At 54.8% G+C, this 17,372-nt stretch overlaps 4 protein-coding genes across 4 annotated transcripts; 2 read left to right on the top strand and 2 right to left on the bottom strand.

Moving 5' to 3' along the window:
- Positions 1–182: 182 nt before the first annotated feature.
- On the bottom strand, positions 183–7,355 carry COCSUDRAFT_46477 (kinase-like protein). Its single transcript, XM_005650553.1, has 12 exons — positions 7,099–7,355; positions 6,490–6,780; positions 6,237–6,351; positions 5,612–5,816; positions 5,098–5,335; positions 4,480–4,600; positions 3,991–4,195; positions 3,391–3,664; positions 2,777–3,058; positions 2,335–2,491; positions 1,914–2,083; positions 183–1,606 (listed from the first exon to the last, which is right to left on the bottom strand). The coding sequence occupies exons 1-12, from the start codon at positions 7,180–7,182 to the stop codon at positions 1,355–1,357; spliced, it is 2,394 nt and encodes a 797-aa protein (XP_005650610.1). The 5' UTR covers positions 7,183–7,355; the 3' UTR covers positions 183–1,354.
- A 130-nt stretch (positions 7,356–7,485) lies between these two features.
- COCSUDRAFT_46476 (Actin/actin-like protein) lies at positions 7,486–11,506 on the top strand. Its single transcript, XM_005650552.1, has 7 exons — positions 7,486–7,842; positions 7,954–8,067; positions 8,177–8,321; positions 8,507–8,760; positions 9,111–9,336; positions 9,739–9,978; positions 10,290–11,506. The coding sequence occupies exons 1-7, from the start codon at positions 7,760–7,762 to the stop codon at positions 10,482–10,484; spliced, it is 1,257 nt and encodes a 418-aa protein (XP_005650609.1). The 5' UTR covers positions 7,486–7,759; the 3' UTR covers positions 10,485–11,506.
- Positions 11,383–14,277, bottom strand: COCSUDRAFT_61060 (hypothetical protein; the record flags this gene model as incomplete). Its single annotated transcript, XM_005650551.1, has 11 exons — positions 11,383–11,610; positions 11,906–11,992; positions 12,111–12,158; positions 12,387–12,494; positions 12,708–12,833; positions 12,946–13,041; positions 13,259–13,346; positions 13,478–13,575; positions 13,663–13,743; positions 13,917–13,977; positions 14,057–14,277. 11 exons carry the CDS (start codon positions 14,275–14,277, stop codon positions 11,383–11,385), a joined length of 1,242 nt encoding a protein of 413 aa, XP_005650608.1.
- Positions 14,278–14,828: 551 nt separating this feature from the next.
- Positions 14,829–17,360, top strand: COCSUDRAFT_61059 (hypothetical protein; the record flags this gene model as incomplete). The annotated part of the gene is made up of 7 exons (XM_005650550.1): positions 14,829–14,985; positions 15,119–15,255; positions 15,452–15,631; positions 15,877–16,009; positions 16,273–16,504; positions 16,804–16,924; positions 17,094–17,360. 7 exons carry the CDS (start codon positions 14,829–14,831, stop codon positions 17,358–17,360), a joined length of 1,227 nt encoding a protein of 408 aa, XP_005650607.1.
- Positions 17,361–17,372: the final 12 nt, after the last annotated feature.

Raw genomic sequence — 17,372 nt, 5'->3', positions numbered from 1 at the left:
CACCTATCCAGCAATGTATTTTACCAGCAATGTATTGGCACCATTAGGCAGACAGAAGCTGGACAGAAGTGTTGAGGTGGCCAGCCAATCTTGGACACCCTGGATCCTCATGCATGGCTTGCAATGATGCCCAACAGTTTTGAAGGGGAAGCAAGGAAGCCCGGTGATGGGCTAGTCGTCTTATGTGTATCACGAAAATTACAGGATTGACGCGTGCACGCATTGAGAAAAAAGGACAGTAAGTCATCCCACAAACTTGGTAGACCTTGAAGCCTTCAAGGCCACAAACTTAGTAAGCCACAAACTGCAACATGGTGAGAGGCTGCACAGGTCAACCAGACGCCCATCACAGGGCAAACAATTCCTTGTTGAGTCCACAATGGTGCCGCTGGCCTATGCACCCAATGGACTCAGATCAGCGCCAACAATCATATCATAATGATACATCATATTTGAAGCTGCGCAGCAACACAAACAAAGCAGGTGTCTTCATGAGGTCTCGTCATGATCTACACATCCAAACACCAGAGTGATACACGTCTTGTCTCTGTTCTTGGGCCTGGGTTCCCACATGGTCATGCACCCAGAACTCACACGCATGCACATGCACTGACACATAAAAGCACCCACTTGTGACAGCTTGCACAGCGTCAAACTCCAAAACCTTTCTAGGACCAAGGGAAACATGCGCATTCTATCTCAGTGTAATATACAGAGCTCAGGAACGGCCTTGCTCCCAACAATAGTCAATATATGCACGCTGCTCCCAGCAACGATTAAATGACTTTCAAACACACCCAGTCAACAGCTGGATATGCAGATGCTCAATCATCATCATTCACCCTTGGCACTAGGAGCAGCTGCCCCTCCAACATCCTGATCCTTTAACCATGCCCTGACTCTGCTCACCAACCAATACGATACAATCTTATTTGACGTAATACGGAACCTTCATGACATAGGTGTGTCTCCAAACCGTGCACAATGGCAACGCTTGTGAGAGTGGTCGTGCGGCAGCGCCTGCTTGTCAAGGCCTGCCTTGTGACGACAATGAATTATTATAAGTGACTGGGCACAGACACCCGACTCATCAGAAAGCATCCGTAGCAGACTCATCATGTTGCAAAAACGCATCCTGTCTTGACTGCTGCAGCTCTCGCTGCATCAAAGCACTGATGGTGTCATATCGCTCCTGATCGGAGCTCTCTTTATTTATGCCGATCTGATACAGTGCCCCTCTCTTCCATTGGAAATTGGCATGATACCCTCTCAGTTATTTGCCAGGCAATCTCTGCCTGCCCTTTCAGCCCTCCCGCAGGTGACAATGGCAAAGACACACTCTCGCAGCCACGCATCAGGCAAGCTTGGCCTGCAGGGCGGCAATCTCGGCGCAGGCCTGCTCAAAGCTGGGCCTCTCGGCGGGCTCGTGTGAGAGGCAGCGCTCGGCGAAGGCGGCGTAGTCGGCCGGGGCGTGCGGCGGGAAGACAAGCGAGCGCTGTTCCACCACGATACAGTGCATGACCTGCGCATGCTTCATGCTCGCCCATGCGCGGCAGCCCGCCATCATCTCCCACAGCAGCACTCCGAACGCGTACACGTCAGCCGCCTGCACCACATGTCCACACACCTCACATGGTGTGCACCCCTGCTGCCAGCTGACAGAACCATCCCTAATGCCAGTGGCCTCTACAGCCTCTGCGCTGCACCTCCAAGCTTGCGCATGCTTGCCCTAGCCACTGAGCGAGAGTGCACACCGGCATGCAGAGAAGACAAACAGATACGGATGCGGCATGTAAGCTTTTAATTTATGAACAAAGAGCAGTCTTGACGACGAGACGACAATGTACTTTCGGAAGTATTAAGGTCACCCCTGGATTGGGGAGTCAGCAGGGGGTGCAGCATGTGTGGCGCACCTTGGAGAGGACGCCATTGCAGAGGAGTTCGCGGGGCATGTGGGTGATGGTGCCGTAGGTGCGGGTCTCAACCTTGGACGTGATGGCCAGGTTGCGCGCCAGCCCAAAGTCTGCCACCTTGGCCGTGAAGCCGTGCGCCTGTTCTGCGCTGCTCGTCAGCAGGATGTTCCCTGCAAAACCCACATCGCAAATATCACCTCGACTCCCCAGCACAAGACTCTGGTATGTGGGCATGTCCTGTGCGGTGCACACCTGAGAAGGCAAGTGGAACAAGAGGGTTGACCCTGCTTCAGGAAGCCATCAAGACAGCGTCAACACTGTCACGGAACTGCTCACGATAACGACTGGTCTACTCATCACCACATGAATGCGGCAAACCAAAGGGTTGCAGACATAAATTTAAGTAGCAGCAGGCTCGGACCTCCTGTGAGGTCGCCGTGGACCACGTCGCGCTCGTGCAGGAAGGCCATTCCGCTCGCGATCTCCAGGGCCACGGCCAGGATGGTGGCCATGCAGGGCACGCCTTCTGCCGAGGTCAGCGATCGCTCCTCCCTGAGCCACCCCTTGTCGATTCCCTCCTGCACGCACACACAATCTGTGCATGAGATCCCACGCCATGCAGCCTCAACCAGACATGTGATGCCTTTCGTCCCATGCCATGACTTACACCACCACCTGGAGCTACTGAGCGACAAACAGGCTGCTCGGTTCTGAGCAAGAGACAAGGGTCAAAGAGAGTGCAGCGTGATGCAATGCCTCCCATTTCATGAGTCAATGCGCAAGGCCTGCCGCTGCTGCGCGGAAAATGGCAAGCGATTCTCCTCACAGGGGAGGGGCAAAGGTGGGTAGTGAGGAGCAAGCACCTGCAGGCAGCCCATGTCGCAGTACTCCAGCAGGAGCCAGGCAACGCCCTCCGACTGCAGCCCCTTAGGGGCCTTGCGCGGAGTTGTGGAGGTGCCTGGGCTGCTGTGAAGGGTGCTGTGTGCGGAGTCGTGTGTGCGCGGCTGCCGCGGCGGCGGCGCCGGCGCATGCTGCACGGTGTGTGCGATTGTGTTGACGATGTTGGGGTGGCGCATGCCCTCTGTGATCACAGCTTCCAGCGGCTTCCCGTCAATCATTGTAATCGCATTCAGGTCCTCGATCACCTGCACAATGACAGCCGCTCACTTTCCCTGACAGCATCCTTTGGCACTGACACTGCTTTTGTCTGTCCATCCCACTCTGCTGCACATGCTCTCGTCAGGCTATCGCTCCTTTGTACTGACCTTCCATCATGCTCTCAGGTGCACACCCTATCACAGCTCCTACATGGCAAATGGAGCAGCAGGCACTGGCGAGGCACCAACCACCGCACCAGACACCAGACATCTATCGGCGTCACAAACGCTTCACAAGAACTGCTCAGCAGGCTGCAAATTTGCCGCCAGGGGTGCATATACATGACCCATACGCAGGGAAGCAGGGTGCGAGGCGGCACCTTGACGGCGCAGCGCTGCTCCTTGTAGGATCCGCGGTAGACGCTGCCGTAGCCGCCCTTGCCCAGCAGCGTGCCCAGCTCGAGGTCCGCGAAGGGTGGATCTCGCAGGTTGCACTCGCCCAGGCTGCTGCAGGTGGAGTTGATGGAGGTGATTGCGGCCGCCTCGCGCATGGAGACAAAGTAGAGGCCGCGGCCGGACTTCTTGGAGGAGGGCATGTAGGAGGGAACGCCGATGGCCAGCATGTTGTCGTCCAGCTGGTCACGGTTCGCCGGCCTGCAAATTAAAGGCAACGCCCCATGTCAAGTGACAGTGCAATGACAAAAAGGCACGCAATTTATAATGTGATTGTGCAGCGAGCAGAGATTCAAACAGGAAAACTCCGCATTCACGTCTCTGCAGGAACAGATGTGCCAAAGGGATTGTATTTCGGAATCTCGCTGCCATCAAGGGAGCCACAGTGTGCACCTTGCCTCCTCGAAGTCTGCGCCCAGTGGCGCCTTTCGGGCTGAAGTCATGAGCTGAGACAGCTGATGCTAGCTGATGTTACACAGACAACATGAGACTGCTGGGACGACTCTGTGCAGGTTGCAAGGGCGCACCTGAAGCCCATGTTGAAGAGGCGACCGGGGGCTGCGGAGGCGGCGGCAGGGTCCAGGCTGGCGCTGTCCCTGATCACCAGGTTGCTGATGGTGAACTCCTTGCCCAGCAGCGCCGTCTCCCTCACTGTCTCGGGTACCTCAGCGCTGTCCTTCATGCCAAACACCTCCCAGAAGTCGCCCTTCACCACTGCGTTCCTCTTGAACCCTGCAGCAATGCCACTCACAAGGTCACAATCCTGGCTGAGCTCAAGAGAGAATCCACATGCACAGCGAGACAAGGAGGCATTCGCTCAGCCTCATGACATGTCACACGCGTGCAGCATACTGATACGTGTAATCATCCCTCGATGCTTGCCAATCAGGGTGTCAGAACCCTGGAGAAAGGTTTCTGACAGCAGAAACCCCACATTGGGAAAAAGATCCATTTTTGCACGCGGGTCAGCCTCAGGACCTCACAAAAGCACGCAGAAGAAGACACAGGCGGCGCACCAGTCTGCTGCAGGAACGCGCTGTTGACGTGGAGCACAGTCCATGTGTCCTGGGAGGAGGCGTCCACCATCAGGATGGCTTCCTGAAACGCCTCCAGCGCGCGCTTCATGCCAGCATTCAGCTGCAGCCACACAAATGAAAAAATTTGAGCCAACCTCATCATCCCAACATTTGAACAGCAGTAATGCCACGAAACAGCAAGCAGAACCTAAAACCCCCCGGTTGAAGGCAGGCCTAAATGTGCAATGTACCAAGCGCGGACGATTTTCCCAAACAATCACCAGGATTGGCTGCATTCCGCGCAAAGTACATCACGCAGCCACAATCTCCACCATGAAATATGCAACCTTGCACGTCCCGTTCTGCCTTGAGATCATTCTGCGCTCCAATCCATTCCCAAAAGCAGCTCTTAACTTGCAGGTGAACACTTCTGTCAATCGTTGCCCAAGAGCAGCTCTGGACAGGCGTGTAAAACATGTGTCACCATCATTGCCCATGAGCAGCTCTTGAAAAGCAGGTGGATGATATGCTCCAGTTATTGCCCAGGAGCAGCACAGGTGAAACGAGTGTTCAATTCTTCAGCCAAAGCAGCTCTTGAAAAGCTGCTGGAGCGCTCACCAGCTCCAGCTCGGAGGGCTGCTGGCTCTGCTGGCGCAGCATGTAGTCGCGCTCGATCTCGCGCACGCACAGCTCCGCCATGTTGTTCAGGATGTTGCAGCGCTCCGCGTCAAAGCTGTGCGGCTCGTGGTCCGCAAAGCACAGCGTCCCCAGGCGGTGCCCATTGCTGGCCACCAGCGGCGTCCCGCAGTAGAACCGCACCGGGGGGTCCCCGTTCACAAACACGTTGTCCTTGAACCTGCACCGCGGACCAAAAATTCACAATCAGCCACAAGCACATGACCTTATAAAAATTGGCAGCACATTGTCCAGCTTGCCATTGACAATGAGGAGCTGACAAGCCACGCAGCTCGAGGACTTCCTCCAACTGCCCCACAGCCCCATGAGCAGCTATCCATGGATGCCACAAAAGGAACCCCTATGATAAAACACCAGGACTGTGCGAGATACGGGGTACACAGGATTTGCAGTGATCGTATGAAGGAATATATAAGATTCAGGTAGGAGGCCGCACCGAGCGTCCTTGTGGGCGTCCTCGATGACCATGGTGGTGGGGTTCTGGGGCGTGAGCGTGTAGCCGCAGAAGGAGTAGCGCCAAGGGAAGTCGCCCGGCGCAAACATGCCGCTGCCGTTGCGGATGATGATGCGCTCCGAGTCCAGCAGCGCCACCAGCGCGTTGGACGTCCCAAACACTGTGCACGCCAGCTGGATTATGTGCTCTGCAGCGCCACCCCAACACAGCCCCTCAGCATCATTAATATTAAAAGGTCGGCGAACCCTAAGCCAGAGGTCACAGGGCATACACGCAGGGCGTCTGCAGTCACGTCTGCGGGGCATACAAAGGTCTGCTGCCTTGCTGTTGCTTCGCATCTCATCAAATCTCAGCATACGGTGAGAGAATCTAGCTCCATCATAAACCGTTCCTTCCTGAAGGAGACAATAGGCGCGGAACATAGCACAGAGGTGTCTGTTCTGTTCTCTGTGGAATTGTGATACATGTCCAAAGACCCACTGTGGGGACTGCACCTAGACAGCCAGTCCACAATTTTGAGCGAATTGCCCCTGGTGCACCAAACTTCCCCGCATTGGACAACCACACATCTGGTATTTGTGCGCGACAGTGAAGGTGGGACCCTCACCAATTTGCGGGTCTGGCGGCCCATCAGAGCAGTCCAGAGCCCGGATCGTGGCCACGCGATCGTCGTTGCATGGCGGCTTGGGAGGACCCAGGTTGACTGTCTCATAAGGCAGACCCTGTATTCACACTTGTAACCTCAGAATCCTCTCCTAAGGAGCCACTGATTAATGTAGAGTGGCAACAAGCCAGCCAGACTGCGCCAGGCTCCATATTGCATGCTCTGATAGAGTAAAGCACATAATAGATGTGCGCGCCTTCTGCGACTCCTGGCAGCTCCGTCCATCGCTAATTGGGCTCATGTTTTCAAACGGCACCACATGCGGTGTGTAGGCCGAGTCGCAGCGGTCCCTGAGCTCCACTGCATCGAGGTCGAAGACAGCAGTGCGCTTTGGCTGCGCATCAAAGTCCTCAATTACGGCTTCCCCAGCTGTGGGCTGCACGAGCCCTGGCTTGGTTGCTTTTGCCTGCTCCTTGAGCACACTATTGATGGCTCCATCCAACATCTCCTCCTTAGCGCTGCCTCGGTCAAGTGCATACAACTGACCCTGCAAGAATGTACCCAGGCTCAGTGTTCAGGAAGGTCCTCCACCAGGCTCAGCAGCTACTACAGCAGCTTCCTTGAAATGATTTGGAAGTACTGAGTACCGGGAATTTGCCTAAAAGAGAAAATAGTAAGGTATGGCCCCAGAACGACGAGAGGGGTGTCCCTGCCAGGGACCATAGAGATATGCAGAAATGACAAAAGTTCTTGCCGGCAAGAGCTCCTCAGCATCTCAGCAGTTGCATAAGATGAGATCATCTCTATTGAGGTCTAACGAACCTCGCACTTTCTACATCCCTGGATTTTCCCTCGGCAGCCTCACCTTGCCTGGGCGTACCACCGCAGCTCCTTCGTCAGCATGACCGCCCGGACTGCTATCGCTCATACAAGAGCATGCCTGTCCCATTCTGCTTGCTCAACGATGACAACGCTGCAGCACACGGGCAGATTTGCTGGGTTCACTCAGGCCGCTGTTGTCGTGCCTACCCGCTCCTCCACCGAGCACTACCCCATCGCAGTACCTGCTACACGCGATCGTGGGCACTCCCCGTGACCAGCACTTGGGGAGTTGGGTATATTCATCGCTCTAGAGGCCACAGGATCCAGCGAAAGATTTCGTGTGCTTTCAGGCAGGCCATAAGTATCTACAGGAAATTCCTCTAAGATGTATTATAATTAGGCAACCTTTCCGCATCTTGGCAATTTTGCAGTAAAGCTCGCAATTTTGAGGGCGAAGTCTGCTGATCCTTGTTTTTTATATACGTGTGAAAATGGTACGCGTTAATTTTGGCGTGTGAATCACCGAAAAGCATTTATATTGCCTCGTCATATCAGCGGATCTCTTTCCCAAATTGGAATATTAGATATCCAAAAGGGATATCCTCTAGATCAGGTTGGAGATCTAGAACCATAAATCTATACATCCAGTTTCACATCTGACCCACGCCGGTGTGTCTCATTTTCTACCGTAGCTGTTGATCAGCATGGGCCATGAGCCTGTGATAGTGCTGGACAACGGCGGATCGTCCTGCAAGATTGGGTTAGCTGGACAGTCCGAGCCATACAGGCATGGTCTGGCTCATGCATGTCCCTTGTGTTGACTGCATGCATCCAGCTCCTCAAGCCCGTGAAGGGACAGCCTTCCCAAGTGAGGCCTAGGTATGACTGTGGTGTGCAGAGTGTTTCCCAATGCGATTGGACGCGCAAAGGGGGAGCGGCAGAGCTTCGTCGCTGACCAGTTGCTGAGCTACAGAGATGCCTCCTCGCTGGTGCTAAAGCGGCCGTTTGACAGGTCAGGGCCTTCCGGGGGACTTTAGTATGCCCCTCCCTTGATTGCTTGCATACAAGCATGCAGTCAATCCTTTCAGCGTAGCAGTCTCGACACTAGGTGTACCATGCAGGGGCTACCTGGTGAATTGGGATGTGGAGAAGGCAGTCTGGTGGCGGGCGTTCAAGTCCCTGTTGCAGATGCAGCCGCAGGATTGCGGCCTGCTCATGACCGAGCCGCCCTTCAACCTGCCCAGCATCCAGGCTTCCACCCTGCAGGTACTCCTCAATTCTGCATGCATAGATCTCACCATCCTCATCTGCATAGGCTTGAAGGTTTTAGGTACACTGCCTGCTCTGGCATGCGTACGCCAGCAACAATCCTACGCCTGCTCTTGACCGCAAACAGCTCACATGACGCGTCCAAGCATTGATGTGAAGTGGGGGATCACCATGCACCGTAGATGGTGTTTGAGGAGTACGGCTTCAGGAGCTTTGCGGCGATGCCGGCGCAGCCGCTGAGCTTGCGCGCGTGGGCGGCCGAGCGCGCCGATCTGCCGGCGGCGGCTGCGGGCGTTGGCGTGGTTGTGGATGCAGGCTTCTCGTTCACGCACGCAGTGCCGCTGTGCGACGGGCGCGTGCTGTGGCCGGCCGTGCGGCGTGTCAACCTCGGCGGCAAGGCGCTCACGAATTACCTGAAGGAGCTCGTCTCATATCGGTGCGCACACCCCCACACCGTCCATGAAGAAGTAAGAGCGTGCATCACTGATGTGCAGCACTGCACAACCTGCAGGACACAATCCACTGAGACCTGTGCGGCTGATGCTATCTCTGGCCCACCTGTGTTCCAACAATCAATGCTGATGGATGGAGGCTGGCTATTGTGCCTTTCTATGTGGTAGAAGAAGACAAAAGTTCATCTTGAGATTGCAGATCCAGAAGAATGCACCTGCATACGGCCTGAAAGGCTGAGATGGACGATTTCTTAGGACGCGTAGTCATGCAGTTCCTGGCTGCATCGAAACGCCGCTGTTCCAGTCCTAAAGCTTTAGCTCCTTGGACCCGCAGGAGCATAAACATGATGGAGGAAACATATTTAGTGGAGCACATCAAGGACACTGTCTGCTTTGTGTCCGCCGACCTGAGGGCTGATCTGGCGGGCGCGCGCGCCGGGGCACACAGACTAGAGTATGTGCTGCCGGACGGTGTGAACGAGCAGCTAGGCCACGTGCGTCAGCCGCAGCCGCGGGAGAGGGGCAAGCAGGCCGCCGCCGACAAGTCCAGCCGGGAACAGGTGAGACTGCAAAATTCTCCCTTGCCTGGAGTGGGACTTGATGATTGGCCTCGTGAGGTCTTTGCGTGCCTGACCGAGGCTTTTAGGAACAACAGCTTGTGGGTAACTTGGCCATGATGCCTCTGCCATGAGGTAATCCCAGGTCTCTCTTTGAAGCGGGGCCATGGTAGACTTACCCACAGCTTGAGGCAGCCTTGAGGCAGGATCCAGAAAGGTTGTTCAACCTACGATGATCTAATCGCATGCAGTGCTTGGCTTCCAAGATTCACAGCGCTCAGCAAATGGCAGACGCATTTACCTGTGGTCATTCCTTAGTCGATATTGCACATTCCCAATGCATTACGGTGTTGCCTCTCTGGGCTGCCAGATAATTGTAAGTGATTGATCCCATTGTGCGCGCAGGTGCTGATGCTGAACAACGAGCGCTTCATGGTGCCGGAGGTCCTGTTCCAGCCGTCAGACATCGGCTTGGAGCAGGCGGGCCTCGCGCAGACCATCGTGGACGCGGTGGAGGCGGCCCACCCAGACCTGCACCCGCTGCTCTACTCCAACGTCCTCTGCACTGGCGGCTCCGCCAAATGCCCCGGCTTCCGGGACCGCCTGTACAAGGAGCTGCGGCCGCTCGTGCCCGACGACATAGAGGTCCGTCCACTGCCTGCTGTCCTTAAAAGCTTTCTGTTTTTGGCGTTCTAGAGGGAAATAATTGCAGAGATCAGGCACAACGAGCGCCAGAGATATGAAAGGCTGCCTTGCAAGTGAACATCATGCAGCAACAATGCATTCCTTTGCCCAAGGCTTCACAGCAGCAATAAGTTCCTCCTTCTCCAGCCTCCTTCAAATGTGCAAGCTTCTGCATTGTATTGTGGCTGTGTACGAGCAGTGACTGGGCCTGGCTTGCTAGGAAAGTGTTGCGTAAGGACAGGGAAGGGACAGGGTGTGTAATATGTTTGCAGGTGGGCGTGCACATGCCATCGGATCCTGTGCTTGCAGCGTGGAAGGGGGCCTCGGCATTTGCGACCAGCCCTGATTACTCGCAGCAGGCCATCACCAAAGCGCATTATGAGGAGATGGGGTATGAGAGGTTATTAAATCTGGCACCCGATGCAGCAAAGGCTGCTGCGACAGGATATTACACAACCTCTGGGTGAACATTTTGTAAAATCCTTCGACTAGGAAATATATTATCGCCCTGAATAAAGGAGCCACAGAAACCCAAAAATTGAACCACTGGTGAATTGATGCATTGATAACCCCAAAGTACCTCCGCATTGTAAAATCAGGAATATGTAATAGATAGTGCAGCATGTCCAACAGGACTTTTGCAAAGACAAGCTCTTGAGACAATCGTCTGCAAAAAAACAGTAAATTCACCAGTCTCAAGGTATGCATATATCAATATGATGCATCATTACAGAAATTCCCGTGTACGGTCTGTTTCATGAGAGGCCCACAAAATTTCAGTAGTAAACTACTTCACCCAGCAACCCCTTCCCCATGAGGTTCGGATCTGAATGGACCAGATCTTTGTTCATATTCAACCCACGAACATCGCCTAAAAATACCCCTAAAGTACATAACATGCACCCTAGGAAACAAGGTGCAGCTGCCAATACATTGTGCAACCAGCAGTCTCAACCCACATTGCATTCAAAGGACTCAATAAAAAGGTGACCAAAACTTCATAACTGCTGGAATCAGCGGCTCGGCAACAAGCCACAGCCGCTGCTTCCCTCTGGCAGTGCTCCATTTCTACAAGCACATCAGGCGCAAAGGCATGCATGCTACACATACTAAACCAAAGGTGAACAAAAACCCATTCATACCCAAAAGCACTTCTGATGCTGCCATATCAGTATTACTGCAACTGCAACAGAGGCGGGGCATTTGCCATTTCCTCACATCTCCTCGTGCATTCTGCTTGACACTGCTAGTGAGGGCATGCACTGAGGCAGAGAGCAGGTCAAATGATTGGCATCTCGGAATTCCCAAATGCAGAGAGCAGGTCAGATGACTGGCGTGTGGGCATTCGCCGAAACAATAAGCAGGTCAGAGGACCGGCATGGGGGCGGCGAGCATGCGGAAAGGGCTTTTCTCAGGCAGGCCGGTGAGCAGGGACGAGTAGTCAGCCTCCATCTGCTGCGCGCCTTCCTCGAAGCTGCCGCCAGCTTCCCGGGACTGCCGCTCGGCCGCGATGAGGCCGCAGATGGCCAGCGAGTCCACCGGCCACGGGTAGGACGCCACCTGCATGCGCGCCTGCTGCAGCGGCTTGAGAATCTGCGTGCACAGAACAGTGAAGTATTTCAGCCCATGAACCTTCTGCATAGCTCCCGTGTTCCTCTCAGGACCCACTCCGAGTCTAACACTGCCACCCCCATAATCTGCAAGAAGTCTCACACACCCACAAGCTGAAAGCTGTGTGGGGTTAACATAGAGGTTGTGTGGGTGTCAGCTGCCCACGAGCACTGTGATAGGCGATGTAAGCTGCACTGACAGCTTGTATGAAAGTGTCAGAATTTAGCAAATTTCTGTTGGTAGCGGAAAGTAAGCAGAATTGGGGAGAAGGCCTTACCGTCTGATAGAGCGCGACCTCGAAATCAAACACAGCGCGGTACTCCTCCTTGAGATTGTTCTGGAGCTGCTCAATCATCTCCCGCCTCTGCTTGCAAGCAGGAGCATGTTGAGCATATGTACAATGCCCAGCTGCCAAGGAAGACAATGAAATTGACAGCCAGACAACAGGCATTTCCTGTTATCATTTCCTGTGATGAGCGCACCTCATACTGCTTGGAGAAGTCGCCTCCCTCAGCATTGGCTGCAATTCCCTGTGGACACCATGCACTACATCAATGGCATGCACAGGTAATTGCACCTCAACAAAAACTGGACTTGATCGGAAGCACAACTCGATCAGACGGGCAAAGTCTCTGGATGTCCATTGCAAAAAATCCCAGATAATCGAAAGAAGATAGCCCCTGCTTACACATGCCCTTCAGCATGTGCCGAGAGCACATCACGGTCAGGTCATGAGTATGAGTCAGCACTGGGCTCACCTGCACGAGGGGCTGCCTGTCAGCGACAATAGAGCCCATGCGCGAGAGCAAATCATGCCTGGCCGCCAGGACCGCCTCCTTCTGGGACATAGACAGATTCACCGTATCCTGCACACCACACAAAAACACCTTCAGACTTTCTGGAAAGGAAAGTTTAAAGTCTAGCCTTGCTACAGTCAGATTTGGAGTCTGCACTCAACTTTGGATTCTGGCCTCTTACTGCTATGCTGCAAGGGACAGAAAAACGCTGTAGAGTCGGAGAATGTTTGGGGGTCCTTGCGCAGCTACAGCAAGGGAAGGAGCTAAGGGGAGGCAGCGCACCAGGACACCCTTCCAGTGCTGCATATCCGGCCTGCCGATTGGCTTGTCGAGCGGCATGACCTGCTGCGAGGCAACTATCATGTACAACTTGTCGCTCAGGAGGCCTATCCGCGCCATCACTGCCCGCTGCACAACAACCCCCAATACAGCTGTCATTCAAAGATGTTCCCCTCTGACATTCCCTCATGTCGTCGCAGCAAAAATTTAGCATGCAGAGGGTTATTTGGCGAGTGCGCACGTCTGCACGCACGAGGTCACACATCCTCTTGTGCGCCGGCCTGGTGGGATCCTCAGCGCCCTCCACCAGTGCTTTGGCCAGCGCATCGATGTAAGCCTGCACAACCACAGGGCGTCACGTTACTATCATGCACAATGTTCGTGTGTAGTGAGTGTGGAATGAAGTTATGATGCTCCAACCCCATGAGCCACATGCCATAAATGGTCAGGTTGACATGCAGATGTTGCATTGTTGCAACGCAGTAACTGGTGCAGTCAACTAAACAATGCAATAGCAGGGCATCAATTTTGTAAATTAAGTGTCAAAGGCTCACCTTGTGCGTTTTCTGGATAGCAGACATCGGGATGTTTCCGCCATCGTTGTGCGGGCATGGGCCCTCCATGACCACTTTGTAGAAGTCACTGCGCCACACGGACTACGTTAGAGACTGGTGTATCGCTTTCCTTGTGATGAGGTATGCCTTTCAACCAAGCTCTGAAAAGTAGTACGTGCATGCAAGATTGTTCAGTGATATCTCAGACAGACTGCGCACTGGAGTGCCTCATTCAAATTGCTCTGTGCCGGGGGCAATTCCAACTTCGGCCCCTTGCTCTCCAGATCTGTGATGTACTCGTCCTTGAGCTTCACTACCTGTGCCGCGTGCATATCTGTCACACCTCGGCACTGTAATTGCATTCAAAAGCCAGCATTGCAGCCGTAAGCTCTATCAAGCCTTACCTTTTCAAGGATGTTGTTTCTGTTTTCTAGCCTGTTCTTCTCCTGGGACAACGCTGCTAGCTTCGTGGTGAGCTCAGCAACCTGCGTAGCAGTTTTCATGTTGCGGGGTTGAGAACATGAGTTTTGCGTGGGCACGCTAGCTATTCAAATTGACGTTGATCAGCCATGTGCAACCAGCACATGGTTGCACATGGTTGATCTCACCGTGTGCTCTCTCTGATGGTGAGAGCAACCATCAGGCGAACCACACACACCTGGCTCTCCAACGTGGCCTTCTTCATCTTCTCCCTCTCTCGAAATCTCTTTTGAGCCCTCCTGTGAGGCAATGATAGCTGATCACAGAGCTCCAGAGGTCGCATGCATCATGCTGCATCAAGGCAGTGCACGCACGCACCTGTTCTTCTCAGCCACACGCGCAGCCCTCTGTGCTGATTTTTCATGTTCTTCTGCACTGCTTGATCTCTGATGCGCCACTGGTTCCCCCAACGGTGCTCCGTTGTGCTCGTTGCTATACTCTCCAGAGTTGGAGCTGGCATGGTCCTGCGGCAAGCCAACCATGATCTCCGCGTCCAGGCCTGGCTCGCCCAAGAACTCGGACGGCATGATCTGGGGCATTCCTGGTGCATAGTGCGCATTCTGCGACACAGGTCCTGGTGTCGGGAGAACCTCAAGAAGGTATCCTGCCAACATCGAATCAAACGTGCTGTCACTTTGATGAGGTGCTAGGAAGTCCATTGCGGCCCCTTTTTCTTTCTGTTTGGTTTGCCTTGAAGCTGCTGCGTTTGCAAATGCCGGGACGGAAGGAAGGGACGAGAACCTCGAGGATGACCACATAACTGGAGGGAACGCCTGAAACGATTTCGGAGTTTTGCAGGTCAGCAAATTGCTAGCAAGTGCAAAACTCCAAATATAAGTAGGTACTGGCAAATTATTACATTGTGATTTACAGCTGCTTTGTTTGTCTTGACGTCTGGTGTGAATTTTCAGGTTCACTGAACGCATTCGGAGGATCCGCGTGATCTTCTACTTTTGGCGAGATGAGAACGTTGTCTTTTCTGCAGCAAAGTGTGCACCTAGGTCAGACAGCATCGATAAAATGCCTGCAGCGATGTCGTTGCCGAAGCATGATGCCTGAGAAAGTACGGCAGAGAGGTGGCGCTAGGTGCATGGCTGCTGCAGCTCAGGAGCTCGCGCCAAAGGTGACAATTCCTCGCCAACCTGGTGTCACTGAGGGTGCTTGGGATCGCGCTGACGTCATCGCAGTGAAAGAGGCGCTGAGGGATTCTCAACAAGCCAGCACATCTGGAAGGGGGCCAGACACTGGTGAGCCCAGACCGTCCTATTGATTAGAGCATTCCTTGATGACAAATGACTCGTCTTGGAGGTCCTCAGACACTCTGAAGGGGAAGGCATTTCTTTGCAGATGGTGTGCTCAGCGGTTTTCCCACTGTTTCAGGTGGCCAGGTGTTGCTGGGCAATACCTTGGAGGAGCTGCAGGAGTTTGCCAAGGCGCAGGGACAGCCAGCCTACAGGGGGAAGCAACTGTACGATGGCTTGATGCACGGCGCACACAGCGTGAACGACATAACCAATGTGAGATCATTTTCCTGAGTTGCCTCACACCTTTTGCTTTCCATTCAATCTCATGACCCTTGGGACGGCCTCCTGACTGTCCCTCAACTCCTCACAACATACCTTTGGCTAATCTGCGAGGCTAGGCTAAGCGAGGTGTCAGTGTGCACGCTTTCCATAGGTTACAGCTGAGTCAGCGGTGAGACTGCTTGCGCAGGTGCCCGGCAGCTGGCGACAGGAGCTGGTGAGGCAGGGGGTGACGACGGGGCGCTCCAAGCTTTTCAAGGAGGTGCGCGCGGCGGACGGCACGCGGAAGTTTCTGCTGCAGCTGCACGACGGCTTCCTGGTGGAGACCGTTGGCATCCCCCTGGATGACAGCAACAAGCCCCGCCTCACCGTCTGCGTTTCCTCCCAGGCGCGCCGCTAGAATCCCCTGGCAAGTGCCGCAGTAATATCCAGAAAAGGGTGTGGGTAGGGACTTTCACATGTCGCTCGTTACATGGAGTGGTATCACCAGTATTAAGGCATTCCTCCCGCCAAGACAAGAAGGGCTATGGCGACGGTCGCAGCCCGCAAAGTTCTTATCCTCATCTGGCGCGCCTTCGATGTTGCAGTAAGTGATGAGTGATCTGGGATGCACAGGTGGGCTGCCCAATGCGGTGCACGTTCTGCGCGACGGGCAAGGGCGGCTTTGCGCGAAACCTGCGGCCGCACGAGATCGTGGACCAGGTGCTCACCGTGCAGGAGCAGTTTGGCACGCGCGTCAGCAATGTCGGTGCGCCGTCTGCCCATTCAGTACCCACCAAGAACACTCCGCCATTCCAAGTCCTTGCTTGACATTTGTCACATCTTGTGGCAGAAGTTCAGATCTGCCAAATCAAGCACCTTGTTCTGACGAGCATGGCATGTCAGAAGGCAGGTGTCAGCTTTTTGCCGGCATCAAGTCGCACTCCTGAGGAATGTCAAGTGACATCCCAATGCCTTCGTATCCATGTGCCTGCATGTGCGAGTCTGACAGACATGCTGTCTGGCCCGCAGTGTACATGGGGCAGGGCGAGCCGTGCCTGACGTGGCGCTCGGTGCTGGCGTCAGCGCAATTCATCAACGCTGACATCGGCGTGGGGGCGCGCCACATCACCATCTCCACGGTGGGCGTGCCCAACTCCATCGCCATGCTGGCGCAGGCGCTCAAGCAGCACAGCCTGCAGGTCACCCTGGCAGTCTCCATCCATGCGCCCTCCCAGGAAATTCGTGAGAAGATCGTGCCCAGGTGAGCCTCCCTGGACCTGCTGTAATTGATCAGTAGTCCCTGTCTGCTTGTGGACAGGGTGGATATTTGTTAACCTGGGTGCAAACTGCTCTTGTGACGTAGTAGCTTCTGCACCGTGTCTTCCACTTCGCATGTCAAGCCAGGGTGCTGCAGAAACCTTTCCTCTTCTATGTGGGGAAGGCTTATTGCAAATTTTGCGCGCTTGCTTTCTGTTTCATCCCCAGGCTTCAGTGTGCTTTTCTTTCTGTGCCTCTGCTTGAGAAGACGTGAAATTTCGCATCATGCTGCTGCTGCTGCAGTGCCAAGGCGTACCCCTTTGAGGCGCTGCTGGAGGACTGCAGCAAGTTCTACAGCATCACGGGGCGGCGGGTCACCTTCGAGTACACCCTCCTTGCCGGGGTCAATGACTCCCCTGCACAGGTGCACACAACATGCAGACTTTATTCGGCGGTTCCCTGCGCTGCTCGTCACTCACCCATGTGCTTTTGAAGCACGTTGCAGTGCGCCAAGCGCATCACCTACATTGCCAGTCGCCGATGGCGGCGGATCAAGGGAGGGGCTGACGGCAGGTGCCGGCATGTGCACGCAGGCGGAGGAGCTGGCGCGGGTGCTGACTCGGCACGGGCTGCGCGGCGCGCACGTGAACCTGATCCCCTGGAACGCCGTCGAGGACGCGCAGTTCAAGCGGCCCAGCAAGGCGGCTGGCCGCGCCTTCCGCGACGCGCTCGACAAGGCCGGCATCCCCGTCAGCATGCGAGTCACCCGCGGCACCGACGCGGCCGCCGCATGCGGGCAGCTGCGCAACGAGCACCAACGCACGCCCCTGGACGGATCCCTGCGCCAGCAGCTGGCGTGATCAGTTCTGTAG

This window comes from Coccomyxa subellipsoidea (assembly GCF_000258705.1).
Source record: "Coccomyxa subellipsoidea C-169, whole genome shotgun sequence".
Taxonomy (NCBI): Eukaryota; Viridiplantae; Chlorophyta; class Trebouxiophyceae; family Coccomyxaceae; genus Coccomyxa; species Coccomyxa subellipsoidea.
Note: the sequence above shows the minus strand (reverse complement) of the source record. Positions and strands in the feature narration are given on the sequence as shown.

Coding starts and splice junctions, on each gene's coding strand:
- COCSUDRAFT_46477 (XM_005650553.1), bottom strand. CDS start 7,182: ATGGGACAGGCATGCTCTTGTATGAGCGATAGCAGTCCGGGCGGTCAT. Junction 4,601..5,097: donor AGCCCTCCGAGCTGGAGCTG/GTGAGCGCTCCA, acceptor GTGTGGCTGCAG/CTGAATGCTGGCATGAAGCG. Junction 4,196..4,479: donor CGCGTTCCTGCAGCAGACTG/GTGCGCCGCCTG, acceptor GCATTGCTGCAG/GGTTCAAGAGGAACGCAGTG.
- COCSUDRAFT_46476 (XM_005650552.1), top strand. CDS start 7,760: ATGGGCCATGAGCCTGTGATAGTGCTGGACAACGGCGGATCGTCCTGC. Junction 8,068..8,176: donor CTAAAGCGGCCGTTTGACAG/GTCAGGGCCTTC, acceptor TGTACCATGCAG/GGGCTACCTGGTGAATTGGG. Junction 9,979..10,289: donor TCGTGCCCGACGACATAGAG/GTCCGTCCACTG, acceptor ATATGTTTGCAG/GTGGGCGTGCACATGCCATC.